The sequence below is a fragment of the Numida meleagris genome, chromosome 3, assembly GCF_002078875.1.
Source record: "Numida meleagris isolate 19003 breed g44 Domestic line chromosome 3, NumMel1.0, whole genome shotgun sequence".
Classification (NCBI taxonomy): Eukaryota; Metazoa; Chordata; class Aves; order Galliformes; family Numididae; genus Numida; species Numida meleagris.
Window position 1 is genome coordinate 49,661,370 of NC_034411.1, and position 15,112 is coordinate 49,676,481.

General features: G+C 39.7%; 1 protein-coding gene across 4 annotated transcripts in view; it reads right to left on the minus strand.

The window, feature by feature from the left end:
* The window catches only part of CNKSR3 (CNKSR family member 3), a 63,094-nt gene that overhangs the window by 11,461 nt on the left and 36,521 nt on the right, over positions 1–15,112 (minus strand). For 3 of the 4 annotated variants that reach the window (XM_021389373.1, XM_021389374.1, XM_021389375.1), the window contains 5 exons: positions 12,083–12,285; positions 10,623–10,710; positions 7,910–7,951; positions 5,874–5,993; positions 4,073–4,132 (listed from right to left, as the gene is read on the minus strand). In XM_021389373.1, coding sequence (XP_021245048.1) covers positions 4,073–4,132; positions 5,874–5,993; positions 7,910–7,951; positions 10,623–10,710; positions 12,083–12,285 — 513 coding nt within the window. The remainder of the gene's footprint in view (positions 1–4,072; positions 4,133–5,873; positions 5,994–7,909; positions 7,952–10,622; positions 10,711–12,082; positions 12,286–15,112) is intronic. The other variant, XM_021389377.1, reaches the window with a different exon arrangement.

Genomic DNA, 15,112 nt, shown 5'->3' on the forward strand with positions numbered 1-15,112 from the left:
ATGGGGCCAAACTCAAATGCCTGTACACTAATGCATGGAGAACAAGATGACTTACAGATGTGGATGTGCCTACAGGACTACGATGTCATTGGCATCACTGAGACATGGTGGGATGGTATAAATTCTTTAGGAAAGACAAGCAAGGGAGAAGGGGTGGGAGTGTTGTCCTCTGCATCAATGACCTGTTGAAGTACATGGAGTTCCACCTGGGGATGGATGAGGACCTGACAGAGAGCTTATGGGTTAGGGCTAAAGGGAAGGCAGCAGAAGGAGACATCATCAGGCAGCCTGCTATAGACCACCTGACCAGAAAGATCAAGTGGATGAGGCAGATAGGAGCAGCTTCACAGTCACAAAACACGGTCCTCATGGGGGACTTCAAACCTTCCGATATCTGTTGGAAGGACTACACAGCAGGGCACCAGCAATCAAAGAGGCTCCCTGAATGCACTGACAATAGCTTCCTCTTCGAAGTAGTACAGGAACCCACAAGGGTTCACCAAGGGCAAGTCACGTCCAACAAACCCGGTGGCCTTTTATGATGGAGTTACAGCATCGGTGGATAAAAGAAGAGCAACTGATGTCATCTACCTGGACTTGTGCAAAGCATTTGACATGGTCCTGCATAACATCCTGGTCACCAAATTGGAGAAAAATGGATTTGATGTACCGATCACTTGCTGGATAAGGAATTGGCTGGACATTTGCACTCAGAGTTGTGGTCAAAGGCTCAATGTCCAAGTGGAGACCAGTGATGAGTGGCATTCCTCAGGGATTGGAGCTGGGACTGGTGCTATCTAACATCTTTGTAGGTGACATGAGTGCACCCTCAGCAAGTTTGCAGATGACACCAAGCTGAGTGGTGCAGCTGACACGCTAGAGGGAAGGGATGCCATCCAGAAAGACCCGAACAGGCCTGAGAGGTAGGCCAACATGAACTTCATGAAGTTCAACAAGGCCAAATGCAAGGTCATGCAGGCCAGGGCAACCCCAAGCACAAATACAGGTTGGGTGGAGAATGGCTTGAGAGCAGCCCTGAGGAGAAGGATTTAGGGCTGTCGGTTGATAAAAGACTCAACATGAGCTGGCAGTGTGCTCCTGCAGCCCAGAAGGCCAATCATATCCTGAGCTGCAACAAGAGAAACATGGTCAGCAGGTCAAGAGAGGTGATTCTGCCCCTCTACTCTGCTCTTGTGTACTGCATCCAGTTCTGGAGCCTCCAGCATAGGAAGGACATGGAGCTGTTGGAGCAGGTCCAGAGAAGGGCCACAAAGACAATCAGAGGGTTGGAGCACCTTCCCTATGAGGACAGGCTGAGAGAGTTGGAGCTCTTCAGCCTGGAGAAGAGAAGGCTCTGGAGGCACCTTATAGCAACCTTCCAGTACCTGAAGGGGCCCTACAGGAAAGCTGGGGAGAGACTTATTATAAGAATGAGGGGAAATGGCTTAAAACTGGAAGAGGGTAGATTTAGACTAGATTTTAGGAAGAAATTCTTTACTGTGAGAGTGGTGAGACACTGGAACAAGTTGCCCAGAGGTTGTGGAAGCCCACACCCTGGAGGTGTTTAAGGTCAGGCTGGATGGGGGCTTTGAGCAACCTGGTCTAGTGGAAGATGTCCCTGCCTATAGCAGGGGGGTTGGTACTGAATGATCGTAGAAGTCCCTTCCAACTCAAACCATTCTATGATTATGAGAGGATTACAAGAGATTACTTCTGTCCTAACATAGGATTAATCTTAAACACAGTTTTGAAATTTATATTGATTTAAAAACAAAACATAACAATATATTAATATTTCAAATATACAAGCCAGAGGACTAGAAATTCTCCAACACACAAAAGAGGACTGTTCCGCTTCGCTTTACTTTTTCCTTATTTAAGTAAGAGCTATCAACTTCAATATGAAATTATCTGCCTGCATCATTAAGGTCAACAGATAAAATATATGCCTGTACACATCCAAGTGTTTTTAAACAGATTTGAAAAACACCTTAAAAGACCTTTTTCTTGGAACAAAAAGCAAGTTCTGGATGCTGATTAGCAAGGAACAGATAAATGTGTCAATATTTACTCAGATTTATCTAGGGCTGGTGCCATGCACCACCTATTGCTGCAGCTATTAAAATCAATCTCTTTCCATAACATAGCAACTATGAATAGCCTTGGCAACACTGAAGAACACAGGTGTGCCAGCCTGGCATTCTGCAGGGCTTCTGCAGCCTACTCCCATTTCCCCTACTCAAGGCAAAACCAGCTGGTGGCACACCAGCTCTCCCCCACGACACAGGAGTGAAGCAGCTGGGTAAAGGACTCTTTCCTCATTACCACAACTTCAGAGCTAAAGTAAATTTTTTTTTATTAAAAAGAACTGTAGCAATAAACTATGCAACAAGAGAAGATGACGTCATGGAATTTATGGGAGCCTACAGTTATCAAGAGTAACACCATTTCTTCATTGTCTTCTTGCTTCCTCTGAAAGGAAATGCCTCTGTGGAAGGCCACGTATAAGATGATTCAACCAAGACCATGAAAATTCTGAGCCACAGTTAAGTTGTGGAAAACAAAACTCATTTCAAGCTGTCCTTTGGATGATTGACACCCTGGCTGTGGGAGAGTGGGAGACTCACACAAGTACAAGACAGCACAGTCAGTACTGCCATCGCTCTGTGAGACTGGAGGACAAAAATGAAGCTTAGGACTAGGCCAACAAGGGGCAGGAAGTCATAAGTAGGGTGGCATGACTCAGGAATCCTCTTGGCTGACTGGTAGCAAATGCATGGACTTTCCCTGTCATTTTAATGTACAGTATTGTCATTTTTAGCATGCAATGTCACAGCATTCCAACAAATCAGTTTTGGGGGACAGCTGCTAAAATAGCACCCCAAACCTAACAAGAAAATTCAGCTAAGACCCAGCCTTATCTAAATGATACCATGCCATCTGAAAGGCACCAGTTGGGTGCGGTTCTCTCAATTGCTTCTCAAGTTTTTTGCAACAAAGGAAAGAGCTTCCTCAAAGGAAGAACAACTGTTCATAAAGCAAAAGTTTAGGTCAACACTATAGAAATAATATAGCTCCAATCACAGCCTCTAGAAAATTATCTATACATGCACAGGGAGCCTGGTATCAGTCACCACATTCTTTCACACTTATCAGAAGTTGAAATTGCTGTCAAGGTAGACTTGGTCTGTATTTCAGATCCTTTACGCAGTTATGCCAGGCCAACAGTATTACAAGCTGGCAGCTATAAAAGCTTTCATTTTTCACTCTGAACTGCAAGCACATATTTCCACCCGCTCCTCCCAGACCCTGGACTTGGCAAGGTACAGCTAGAACAACTGGTTCTTTCCTATTCGAAAAAAAGAAAAAAAAAAAAGGCCAAGCTCCTCAGCTCCCTTTTCTTTCAGTATCTGCTCTTCAGGGAGGCAGCAATGAGAACACTGCATCATCAGCCACAAGTTGCAGTTGTTGATGAAGGGTTCACTGCAACGACTTCCTAAAAGCTTTTACTAAAGTCTCAGCTACAGAGAGCTCAGTGCAAGAACAAAAGAAGCAGCCATCTGCAGCAAAAAAAACAGTTGTCTCTCATGCTTGATCATTTCCTTCCAGCAGATCACTCTTAAAGATTTCGTTTCTGTAGTCTTTTTACTCTGCACAGTAATTTAGGCATTGGACACTTCATTAATTTCATTATTCATTACTGAATTTAAGACAGAATCACTTAAGTGTTCTCACTAGGAGATTTCTTTCGCCAGCAGAGAACAAATACACACCTCCATGTCTTCGTTTAGACACCAAAAGCTCTCAGAACAGTAGCTTATTTAAGTAACTATATTAATGCCAAGCGTTTGAAGTACCTCACCTACTTGCAGGAACTGGTTTAATTAGGCTAACAGTGAAACATGCAGATAAAAATATTTACAAGTTCTCGATAAACAAATGATGCACCACACAGCATGTAAAGCAATAATATCATGAAAGTTACAGGTAAAACAGGAAAAAGCAGTGAAAGAAAATAAAAATCAAAGCGACATTCAGATAGCCTGAGTTAATCTACATTTACTTCACTTACATTTTCTGTAGTGCCAGTAATTACATGTAATCCATCATAAGTTGATTTGATGTACATACCCTAAATGAAAGCAGAAAATGAAAAACAAATTTAAAGATAAAACAACCTTGTGTAACATAACTGATTAAATAACTGTTGGCAACAGACTCAAAACATTATTAACAAGACTTAAATTCATGCATTCTCCCTAGAAAACTGTGCAATCCAATATCGCTAATATCACAACTTTCTCAATTATATCACATTAATTAACTATTAATTAACTAATTAACTGTAATGTTTGTAATTACTTAGAAAAACTAACATAGAGAATGGAATTTAGAAATAGTCTTTGGTTGGCAACACCAAACTCCACCAGTTTTGCTGCCTTTTCAGTCTAAATTACTTCCTTACTGTTCTGTCTGCATTAGAGCATTGCAAGCTCTACTAAATGGCCACTAGCTCTCTCCTTACAAAGCACATTGACACAGGTGGGCTACAAACATTATATGTGCTCTTTTACAACTTCTCTCTGCTAGTGAAATTACAAGCTGTCTTGTAACCACAATGCTGATATAAGCAATAAAAGCCCTGGCACAAGTATTAGTGGTTCTATTTGTTAACAAAGTGTAAAGGCAAGAACAAACACAGATGAGATTGGTGTTGACCACATGAAACAAAAGTCATCAACAGGCTATTAACTAATAACTACAGATTTCCCCATAGGAAGTGACCCCTACATGGGTTTCACCACTGAAGAACAAAACTACGTTTCTTTAGTATTCCTACCCATGGCTGTTGTTAGAAGTACTTACATTCAGCTACATAATTGCAGTGCTTTTCAGTAGTCATGCACCTTATCTACCTGAAGTTACCAACACTTGCTCAGAAGTGTAAGAAAACACATAAGATTTTATTTTCCGCCATCCACTCTAATTTCCTTCTCTGTTTACCTGTTGGAAGCCAGGTTCTGTGCACCCACCTCCGCGTTTCTTGCTTAGTTTAAGCTTCATTGTAGCTTATGCAATGAAAAACAGCTCCTCAGAGTTTCACGAACTCATGAGTGGTTCAGTCAAATCCAGTGGTCTAGGTTAAACTACGTATCACCATCAGCGTGTAAGACTTCCTTTCACAATGCTCGTCTCTCCTGTCTTTACAGGACGAGCAGGGGAATACACACTCACTTAAGCATTTAAATTTCCTCCAAAACATTCTAAGCTGAGTATTTCCCAGTCAGAAAATCCAATAAAATTTCAAATTCAGTTTCTCATAACCAGTACTTAGCTAAGTGGAATTCACTGAATGAACTAGATCCAGTAATGTCACACAGTCACTGAACTGTTGAAAAGGATTTCCCTTATTCTCATTAACAGCAAATCTCAGAAATTCTCATTCTTTAGTCTTGCTAAAAGTATACATAGAATATGTATTTCAGAAACACAAACATTTTTTATCACCTTCTCCCTACCTAATCCCTTCCTGTCCCCATCTCCCTTTTGCCTCCACCCCCCACCAAAAAAAAACCACCTGGTTAATATGACTTCCAAAAGTAAAATGATCCACCTCCTGAGCATCTGTAAATTCCCCAAAATTCTCATTAAGACATTAATGCAGCACTTTACCATCAAAAATTTGGGAACTATTAGCTTCCACATACATCTCCATCAGCCACTCCAACACACAACCTGACAACCTCCGAAGTTCCTTTCCCTGCCTCTTTCTGTTCACTATAGGATACCATTAATGGTTTTGAAGTATATTGCTCTACACAAGTACATGGTGCCTCACAAGAGTAACTATGAAACATTAGGGATGTCCTTACCAGGCCTTCCCCAGGTCTAATGTTGGTTAAGTGAACCTCCTCCAGACATGCACACTGGCTCATCAATGGATCTGTAGTTGATCGGATGGCTTTATCACAAATTCCATTTAAAGTCTTGGACTGCAGTGAAAACATACAATGAACAGTTATTACAGTCCTCTCCTGGCTGCTGCTTCTTTCAGTTTTCAAAAATAGAAAAGAAATTAGTTCTAAAATTTGGTCCACTAAAAGCATAGTCAAGAATCACTGAAACAAAAGATTCACTTGCACAGATCTAATCTGCAGCACATTCATCTCCCTATGATAACCTAGTATAGACGATTTACTTTCAATAGTGCCACTTCACCACCACTAACAGATGCCAGTACACCCCCTGCTTAAAAAGAAAATAAACAAACATGTAAAACACAGCAAAAAGAAGTGTTCAGCGTTCATTTTTATCAAAGAGTAATCCATTAAAATAATGAAACATTCTAATGATTCCTGGGGGGAGAATTGACAATTTTTTATAGCGTTCTTCATTTCTGTTATGAGAATAAAATTGTCAATGCATCATCAAAAAAATTAAAAAAGGAGGTGCTGGCCACTAACTTATTTGTGGAAAGCTTTACAGTATAAGGTAGGACATCTAGCATTTCAGTGTTTAAGCATTACTTCTCTCCACTGTGCCTCTGAGCTGACCTCTTCTGGAATGCTTATGCAGACAAGGTTCATATTTCCTTTTGACCAAAACATAACTGTTCCTAAGCCAACTTTATAGCTAAAGGCATATTCTGACCTTCTGTGTGTGTCAGTGAAGTCAAAGGTGGAACAGCTTTGTCTTTTATAACTTTTAAGTAACAGAATGGCTAATTAATAGTAAGAACTATCATAGAAAATCTGTGTGCTCCCTACAACCAAAAATTTCTCTAATGCCCCACAGTGTGTTTTAGGTCTTCATGTTAGCTAAAGCAATGCTGCAACTCAAAGTATGCTACAAAAGCTTAACAGAGAGGGAGGATTAGGACACAGCACTATACTTATTTTACACCATTTGGGAACAAAGTGAACCATCTTGCACAAGGGCTTGAATCCTTCATAAGTAATTAAGGGAGAAGGAGGCTGTCTTGCAGATCTTTTGAATTATAACGGTCCCTGGAAACAATAGCTCCAACGGTTCTTCTTTTGTTTTACAACAGATTTACAGAGCAGCAATAAAATAAATCAAAACAATGCTTAAGTGTGAATACGAGGAACTGCTCAAACAAGGGAATTCCAAGCAACAATACCCACTCCATACTGGGTGTGCATAAACGGAAAAAGAGAGAAACAAAAAACTCCCTTTTACGTGGTCCCATTATTTACAGACAAAATTATTTTTAGTTATTTTGCTACTAAATTCCTAAGTATCTATGAGCTAGCGGAAGGCCTTATCAAAGAGCACAGCCTGGTTCATGTCAAAAGCAGGAAGCAATGATTAACCGTTAGAAAATATAAAAAGCATTCCATTGCGCTCGTCATTTGGTCACAAGGCTGCTTCAATTCATTTTGAAAACTCTGATCTTTCAAGCTCAAGTACATTTAGACAAACCCTCAGCTCTGTGGCAGGGCACTTTTTGTATTTTGTGTGGGTTTTTTTTTTCTTTTTTTTTTTTTTTTTAACATGGAGAAGCTTAATAAGGCATAGTATCTATACTTATTAAGGCATAAAATATCTCATGATCCCTAGCACAGGCATAATTGGTTTATTTAACCTGTAACGATTCTACAGTACTACCCCTCCCTTTAAAATATGATGACTAAATTCTCTTGAAGAATGTCTGTGCAATGAACTTCAAGGAAGACTTGACTTAGCACCATTACACACGCTATCAGCTCAGTCAAAAATCTCACTGATTTCCTCTACAGTAAAGAGCATTACTAAAATGGCCCATAACAACATTTCACTTGCATGATGTGCAAGGATTGGAAGGCTGTTGTCAGTACAATCAGAGCAGAAGTCACCAAAATAAATGTGAAAGCAAGCAGATGAGTTTTCAGTAGAAATTAGTACTTACTACAGTCTGAACTTTATCTTCCATGTCAGCCACAATGCAGTCCTAAAAAGAAAACAAGAGTAATACACTAAGTTAACCAATAAGTGCATAAACACATCATCTTTAAAGATTCTGCAAAACTGCCACCTTAACCTTGAACTGAAGTAGAGTCATTCATGCTGCAGGGATTAATCAGATTAGTTTCACCCAATAGGGCTCAAATGTACTGTTAAACAACTATTTTCTGGCCATGGTAGAAAGCAATAAGAAACCCTTAAAGCCAAGAATACGGGATTCAGTTACAGCAACAGTCTTTCCCAGAAAAACAGAACCCTGCACAATAAACCTAGACTTCCAGAAGACACACAAACTTGCCTTGCACTGCTGAATGCTGATTCAGGCATTCCCCTGCTCTAGCCATCAAATAGTTATAAAGTAGATTGTTAAAAAAAGGCAAAAAAACCTATTTTTAAAAATATGGTACTGATGACATTGTTTGGGACTGCACACAAAGCATTATTTGTACCTAGGCTTCATAAAAGTCTTTGAACTGAAACTAGTTCACACAGACTACCGAAGTCTTCCTTGTTTTCTGCAAGAATGGCTGAACTAGAGAACAGTATTACATTCTCAGATTAAAGAGTTAAAACAACAAGTAAATAATGAAACAATTAAATTCCAAAATATTTGCCATTGACATCTCAACCTGTATAACTACCACACAACACCCAAAGACGCATGGAGGAGCTGTGAACTGAAGCTGTTCCCTTTTTCTGATCCTCTTCAACACTTCTGTTCCTCCTCAGTTCTATTTTCTGCTTTTTAAGATAGAAATTCAAAAAAAGTATACAACCCTCCAGATATGGAGGCAACAGGGATATATAAAATAGTTCGGCTGTTCTCTTTTATGTTTTCAAAGTAACTTTTAACACTGTTCTGATGATCACTGAGGACTGAAGTCATATTCTTTGTACATCTAAAAATTTACATCAGGTTGTTTGGTGTTTTTTTTTTTTGTCTTGTTCTTTTAATCTCATTCTCTCTTTCCCACATGCTGGTGGACATTTGCAATGCCCTAGTACAAAATAAGATTTCTTCTTTCTCCATTTATGTTGTTTTTTCCTCATACACACCAATTCCATTACTTATTACAGCTCCTGCTAAATTGGCAGAACAGTACTCTGACTTATTAAAGGGTAGAGTTTTATTTGCCAACTTCCACTCCACTGCCATCAAAGGCTGATTTAATTTAAGATTAGATACCATTTTTAGCCGTTTTATTAATACAGTCCAGCAATCTCATATCTCAGTTCCTGTAGCACTTTTGGGTGAACATCATCTGCTGCTAGACATCCTTACTGTTCTTCTACACAATCTGCAAATCTGTATCTGTAAATCACTAACTTGCTGCAACTGCACACACAGCGCCTAAACAAGAAGGGCATTCAGCAGTAGGCAAGACTGGTGTGCCTTTGAAGTTACAATACTCAGATATTATTCTTTTTCAACTATCCAGCTGATAGAATTGGGTGTCATCACAGTCTCATGTGTCACAAGACCCTTCTGTCCTTTGGCACCAGTACTTAAAAGCAGCTCATAATCAGAAGACTGACTTTTTACACTAATAGCAATAAGACCAGGAGGAATTAAACTAAAAGATCAGAGATTTAGATTAGATATCAGGGGGAAATTTTTCACTCAGAGGGTGGTGAGATACTGGCACAGGCTGCCCAGAGAAATCATGGATGCCCCATCCCCAGAGGCTTTTAAGGCCAGGTTGGATGGGGCTCTGGGCAGCCTGATCTAGTGGGTGGCAACTCTGCCCACGGCAGGGGGCTGGAACTGAATGGGCTTTGAGGACAATTCCAACCCAAGACATTTTATGATTCTATGATCATCTCCCCAGAAGTAGAGAGAGAATCACCTATTTCACAGGACGTGACTCTGCAGAGATCTTACAATATACAGCCATGGACTAAACAGCTATGAGCAAATTCTGCAGGAGTTGAAGAGTGCACATAGTGTTTAACTACTAGAGTTAAACTCTGCTGACAGTATGCCACTGCTTCAGAAGACAGGCAATATTATTCAGAGAACAAAATTATGTAATTTGCCAAGACTCCCACAGATGCTAAGTGTTCTTTTAGCTATTACCAATATAAGTGCTCATTACACTGATAAATAGAAAGTTTTGAAACAAAACACTGTCATCTCCCACTACACAGAAGCCTGACTAGTGGAATTTTTATCATAAAGGTGGCAAATCTTTCTGTTACATGGAGCATTTCTCATCTGATGGGAATAGGTTGAAATACTATATATGGGACAAAACCTAAGAAGCCTGCATGTGTGGGTACAACAACCAATGAAGAAATATTATGTATTATATATATATGCACCATGTATTTTCAATGTTATTTGGAACTCGATAATCTTCAAATGCAGACCAACTATTTTAAAAACTAACACCCTTCCCATTAAAGCTGAAGAAAATATGCGTAGTCTTTATATGATAGTCATGATATAGCCAGCAATACCAAAACTGGAAATTAAATGAACAAAAACAAATCATCTCAGAAAAATGGACAACTGAAACTGACCTTCATGGAATTGTTCGAGCTTTGAAGTAAGCCCACATCTGCATTCCAATTAGTACTCAGTATATAGTACACATTACTTCCCCAAACACCCACCTTTCCTTTTGGAAAGCAGGGAGGAAAAGAAATCAGCTGACCTTCTGAACAGTAGTAGTAAGATCCAAGCAGAGCTGAATGATTCTGTTTTTCATTGATGAAAAGTCAGCAATACCTGTAAATGGGGTCCTGTAACAAGAGAAAATTCCTCTAATATTGCAGAGACAAGACTTTTCCTATTTTACCACAACACTGAGGAATTGCATGAGTCAGAGCCACACAAATGCAAGGAGTTTCACAGCATAAATATTCTTGACTCTGTACTTTCACTTCATCCCTGCACCAAAATTGGTGTATGCGTAGCACTGCGGTGAGCAATTTCAGGCAGCAAAATTCAGTCCATTTTCCAAACACCAGTTTGAAAATACCATCTGTACACTCAAGTTAGATCATACTAACACTGCTGTAAAAATCACAGCCTTTGGTTTGCCAGGGAGTGGTTTTCTACCTTCCAATCTTTGATTACTGAATTCAGACAGGAGAGAAAATTAAAATCAAAAAGAGTTGAAAGTTTATTAAATATATCATTTTCATTCAATGAAAAACAGTATGCAATGTTTATATTGTGTAACAAATTGCTTTAAGAGAAAAGAAAAATGGCTTTCACACAAACAAGTTCAGTAAGGCTGAATTTCATGAAAGACTTATTATACAGAGACACTCATCTCAGACCCTACAGAGAATTTTAAAGGACTCAAGAGTAATCCCAACTGGCTTGAAAATGGACATGCCAGTTGCCTTGCTGATAGAGAGTTTCAGAATAAATTTAGGGCAAGGCTCAAACAACATGGTGAAATGGGAAGATTAGGTAAGAGGCACAAGTTGTTAGCATCACTGCAGAAATATTCAAGGATAAAAGCCCTCCTTGCTGACAGTCCTCATGCAGCTCTCCTAACCTTCCTTCTCAAGAAAGATGGCAAGGAGCTTGAGAATTACATGTATCCATCCATCTACACATCTTGCCCATCTTTGCAGCTAGAATGCTATCAGCTCTGCTGCCTCTTTGCTTATGATGCAGCTGTCACAAAACAACTCTGGCTCTTGCCAGAAAAAAAAAAAAAAAAAGATAAGAAATAGCAGAGGGAAAGTCTCTCCTGCCATTCACAGAGCTAAGGCCACAATTTCAGCCGATTCTCTCTTTTCTTTTCCTTTGAGGGACTTGCCAATGACAGTTGATGCAGAAGGTGGGAAGACAAAAGAAGGAGGTCAAATATGTATGAGAAACTAGCCTTGAAAACAGGCTGTTTCCCCTTAATAAGAAGGCTCCAATTTTTGTAACTACCAGGTTAGAAGCAACATTACCAGTTTATTGGTTTTGACAAAAATGGAAGCACAAGAATAATGTCTTAGGTGATTAAATTTGTCCATCAGAGGCCTTTTGACAAAGCAAAAGAAGGGTGAGGGAGATCAAGAACATCTTTAGACCTAGACATCTAGAACTTATAATGCAAAGAGAAAGAAATTACAGCAGCAAATGGCAATACAAGGATTTCATTCTTACCTATCCAACCACGCAAGCAAGGCCTTAGCAGCACCAATAAGCTCTACCACAGAAGTAAGGAATTCATTGGGGGGCTTGCGTGAGGTATTCCCATCGTAATTTGAGCTTTTCCTACGGGTACAGATGTAATTTTGCAGATTGTTGGATGATGAGCGCAGCTTGAGAACCAAGTTCTTCATGTTGTCTGTTTCAAGGCCATAGTTCTGCAAGAAATATTATGAAGTTTGATACATTTCCCTATTTCTTATTCCACACATGCAAACTCATTTGGGTTCAAAGGTCTAAGGATATGCCCTTTTATTTCAGAGTGGAAGGGACAAAAATTCAGGTTATGTGAAATGTATAAAAGTGTTCTCATCAAGTCTAATCAGACAATCTGCTGAAGCAAAGTGGTCTTCAAATGAAGAAATTAGGTCGTACAAAATACATCCCTAACCTTTAAGTTGTCTTCATGCATTTTTAAAACATGTGAATTTCACAGTTAATCCCTGGCATGCCTTGCCACAGGGTGGCAAGGTGGCATTCTTTCAGGATGTATGGAGTTTCCAGGAATTTTCTGGAGAGCAAGTTTGGCTGGATTTAACATGGAAGAGGTAATCCTAGTGCTACCTTCATTTGGTTTATCGAGGCCTTTTACTGCAAGAAACAGTTCCTTACTCACCTTCCTAACATTCAACATTTTGTAGACCACCATTGTCTTTCTTATATTGGCAAATCTTAAATACTTGATCACTTTCTAAGATTCATTCTGCATTACAGGCACTACAGGCTTTCGAGGGAGCCATTCAATCAGAATGAAGCCACAGTCAGACGTCATTTACCCTCCAAATATAGTTTGAGTAACATAGTTGCTTTGGTTTTCTTTTTGTTGAAGGAAAATAAGCACTATTTTCTCTTAAAATGTTTTTATACTGTGATATATAAATAGTGAAGCAACATTTCATTCACAACTGAAGGCAGTTTAAACTAGCAAGAGATAAAAACATCTACAGGAAGTAAATGTAATTTCACAATCAAAAGCTGGAATAAATATTTGAATCACAAGCTTTCGGTAACGATGTTCCTTGATTACAGCAGTGCAGTTGTTTGCAAGTTTTGAGGACTGCATTAACACTAAATTTAGTAATTAAATCCATTCTAACATGTCGTATTTTCACTCAACAGCATCTTTATGAAAGTTTTTAAACCAAATAAGTCTGCAAGTCCTGCCGGTAACTCCAACTGTACAAATGCAACCATATCACACTTCTTAAGATTAAAACACAATTGTTTTAAGCAACATACTAATTGTCTCATTCCAAAGGTGTCAGAAATGCTACAGTGTAGCTGTACTGAAGGCAACTCACCCTGTTTTATAACCAAGATTTTCTTCTTGCTGTCAGCGTGCAGATGCGAGTGTTAAACAGCAATATGCTACTCACTACCTCCTTGTTCTTTGACCTATGCTACCTTCTGGTAGGCAATACCTAGCTCTTTTAGACTGAGGACTCCTACCTCTCCTAAAACAAACAAACAAGAAAAACAAAACCAACATGCCTGCTTTTCTCTATTCTGTTTACACAGATTCTTGTTACCAATCTCTATGTTCCACAATGCAGTCAGCTGTATTGTTCTTTATCCCTTCCCTCAAACAACTAAGCCAGCTACAGCTAACAGTAATTTCATTCAGCTCCAAGTTTCAAGGAATTCCCAGCTCCTCCATTTAGGACCACAGCATCACCCAGGCTGGCAGGGAGCTCTGGAGGTCTCAGTCCAACCTCCTGCCCACAACAGCCTCAGCTGTGAACTCAGACCAGATCGCTATAATTTACTTAATCAAGTCATTAAAATCTCAAGATCCAACACTACACAAACTTTCTGGGCAAACTGATCCACTGCCTGATTGCCCTGACCAACCTGGTGGCCCTCCACTGAACTGCTATAGTATTGTCAATGTCTTCCCTGTACTTGGTGTAGGGGGAATATGCAGGCTAATGAGGGACAAGTAATGGGTGATGATCACTTCTCTCCATCTCCCGGCCATGCTCCCATGAACAGAGCCCAGGATGCTGCTGACTTCTTTGTTGTTAGGACACACTGCTCACTTACAGCCCCATTCCTGCCATGGTCAAGGACTCATGATACAAGCTGGATCTTTGCTCAAAAATACATCCGTACAAGGAGAAGTTTCAACCAAATTACCTTTAAAATACCTATAACTCTTATGTAACTTGAACTTACTGGGATGTCATCCACATACCCTCCTCCCTCTCCTGAGGACTCTTGGCAAGGAAGTAGTCTTCCACAGGAGCAGGGGTCGAGAGGAAATACCCAATAAAACAAACAAAAACAAAACACTGTTGCAACAGCAGAGGATATCCTTAAATTTTTCAGGATCACAGACCGGGAACGATACAGATTAATAAACAATGTTAAAGTACTTGCTTACTGCCACGTGTGAACTCACCACCTTTTAATTTTAACAAAATACACAAGAGCATCATTCAGACGCATTTCTTGCAGTCATTTTTTTTCCCACCTCTGTTACAGGACATTGCAAATTACTTTATTTTTGGAGGAATACTTTCTCAGCAAAAGGTCTAACTATACATTCTTGTGGCCACAAGAACTTGAAAGTAGCTATGTGCCAAAAATTTCCCCCTTGAACAGAGGAATAAAAGGATGCTGACCTTCCTCCTTCCACAAGTGGACAGAAAATACAACATTCCCCCTCCCCCCCACCATAGAGTAGTAAAATAACATAATCAGACAACTTAACTCTGTTCAGAACTTGAGAGAGTCATTGTATGTTTAAGTACCCTCCAAAATCCTTTCAGTCACTCTGGTGAAGAAATTGTGCTCACTAGTTTGTGGATGTCTGTGATTAGAAATGGCCCCAGCACTTAACAGGATACTTGTTGGTATACCAGATCAGATTTCATTTTTGTCCTAAAACATTTACATTATCCTCATCTCACCTCTTTCATCTTATTCATATAGTGGGTCAGTCCAGTGTGACTTTTCCAGACCAGTTAGTTTTTAAACTACTCC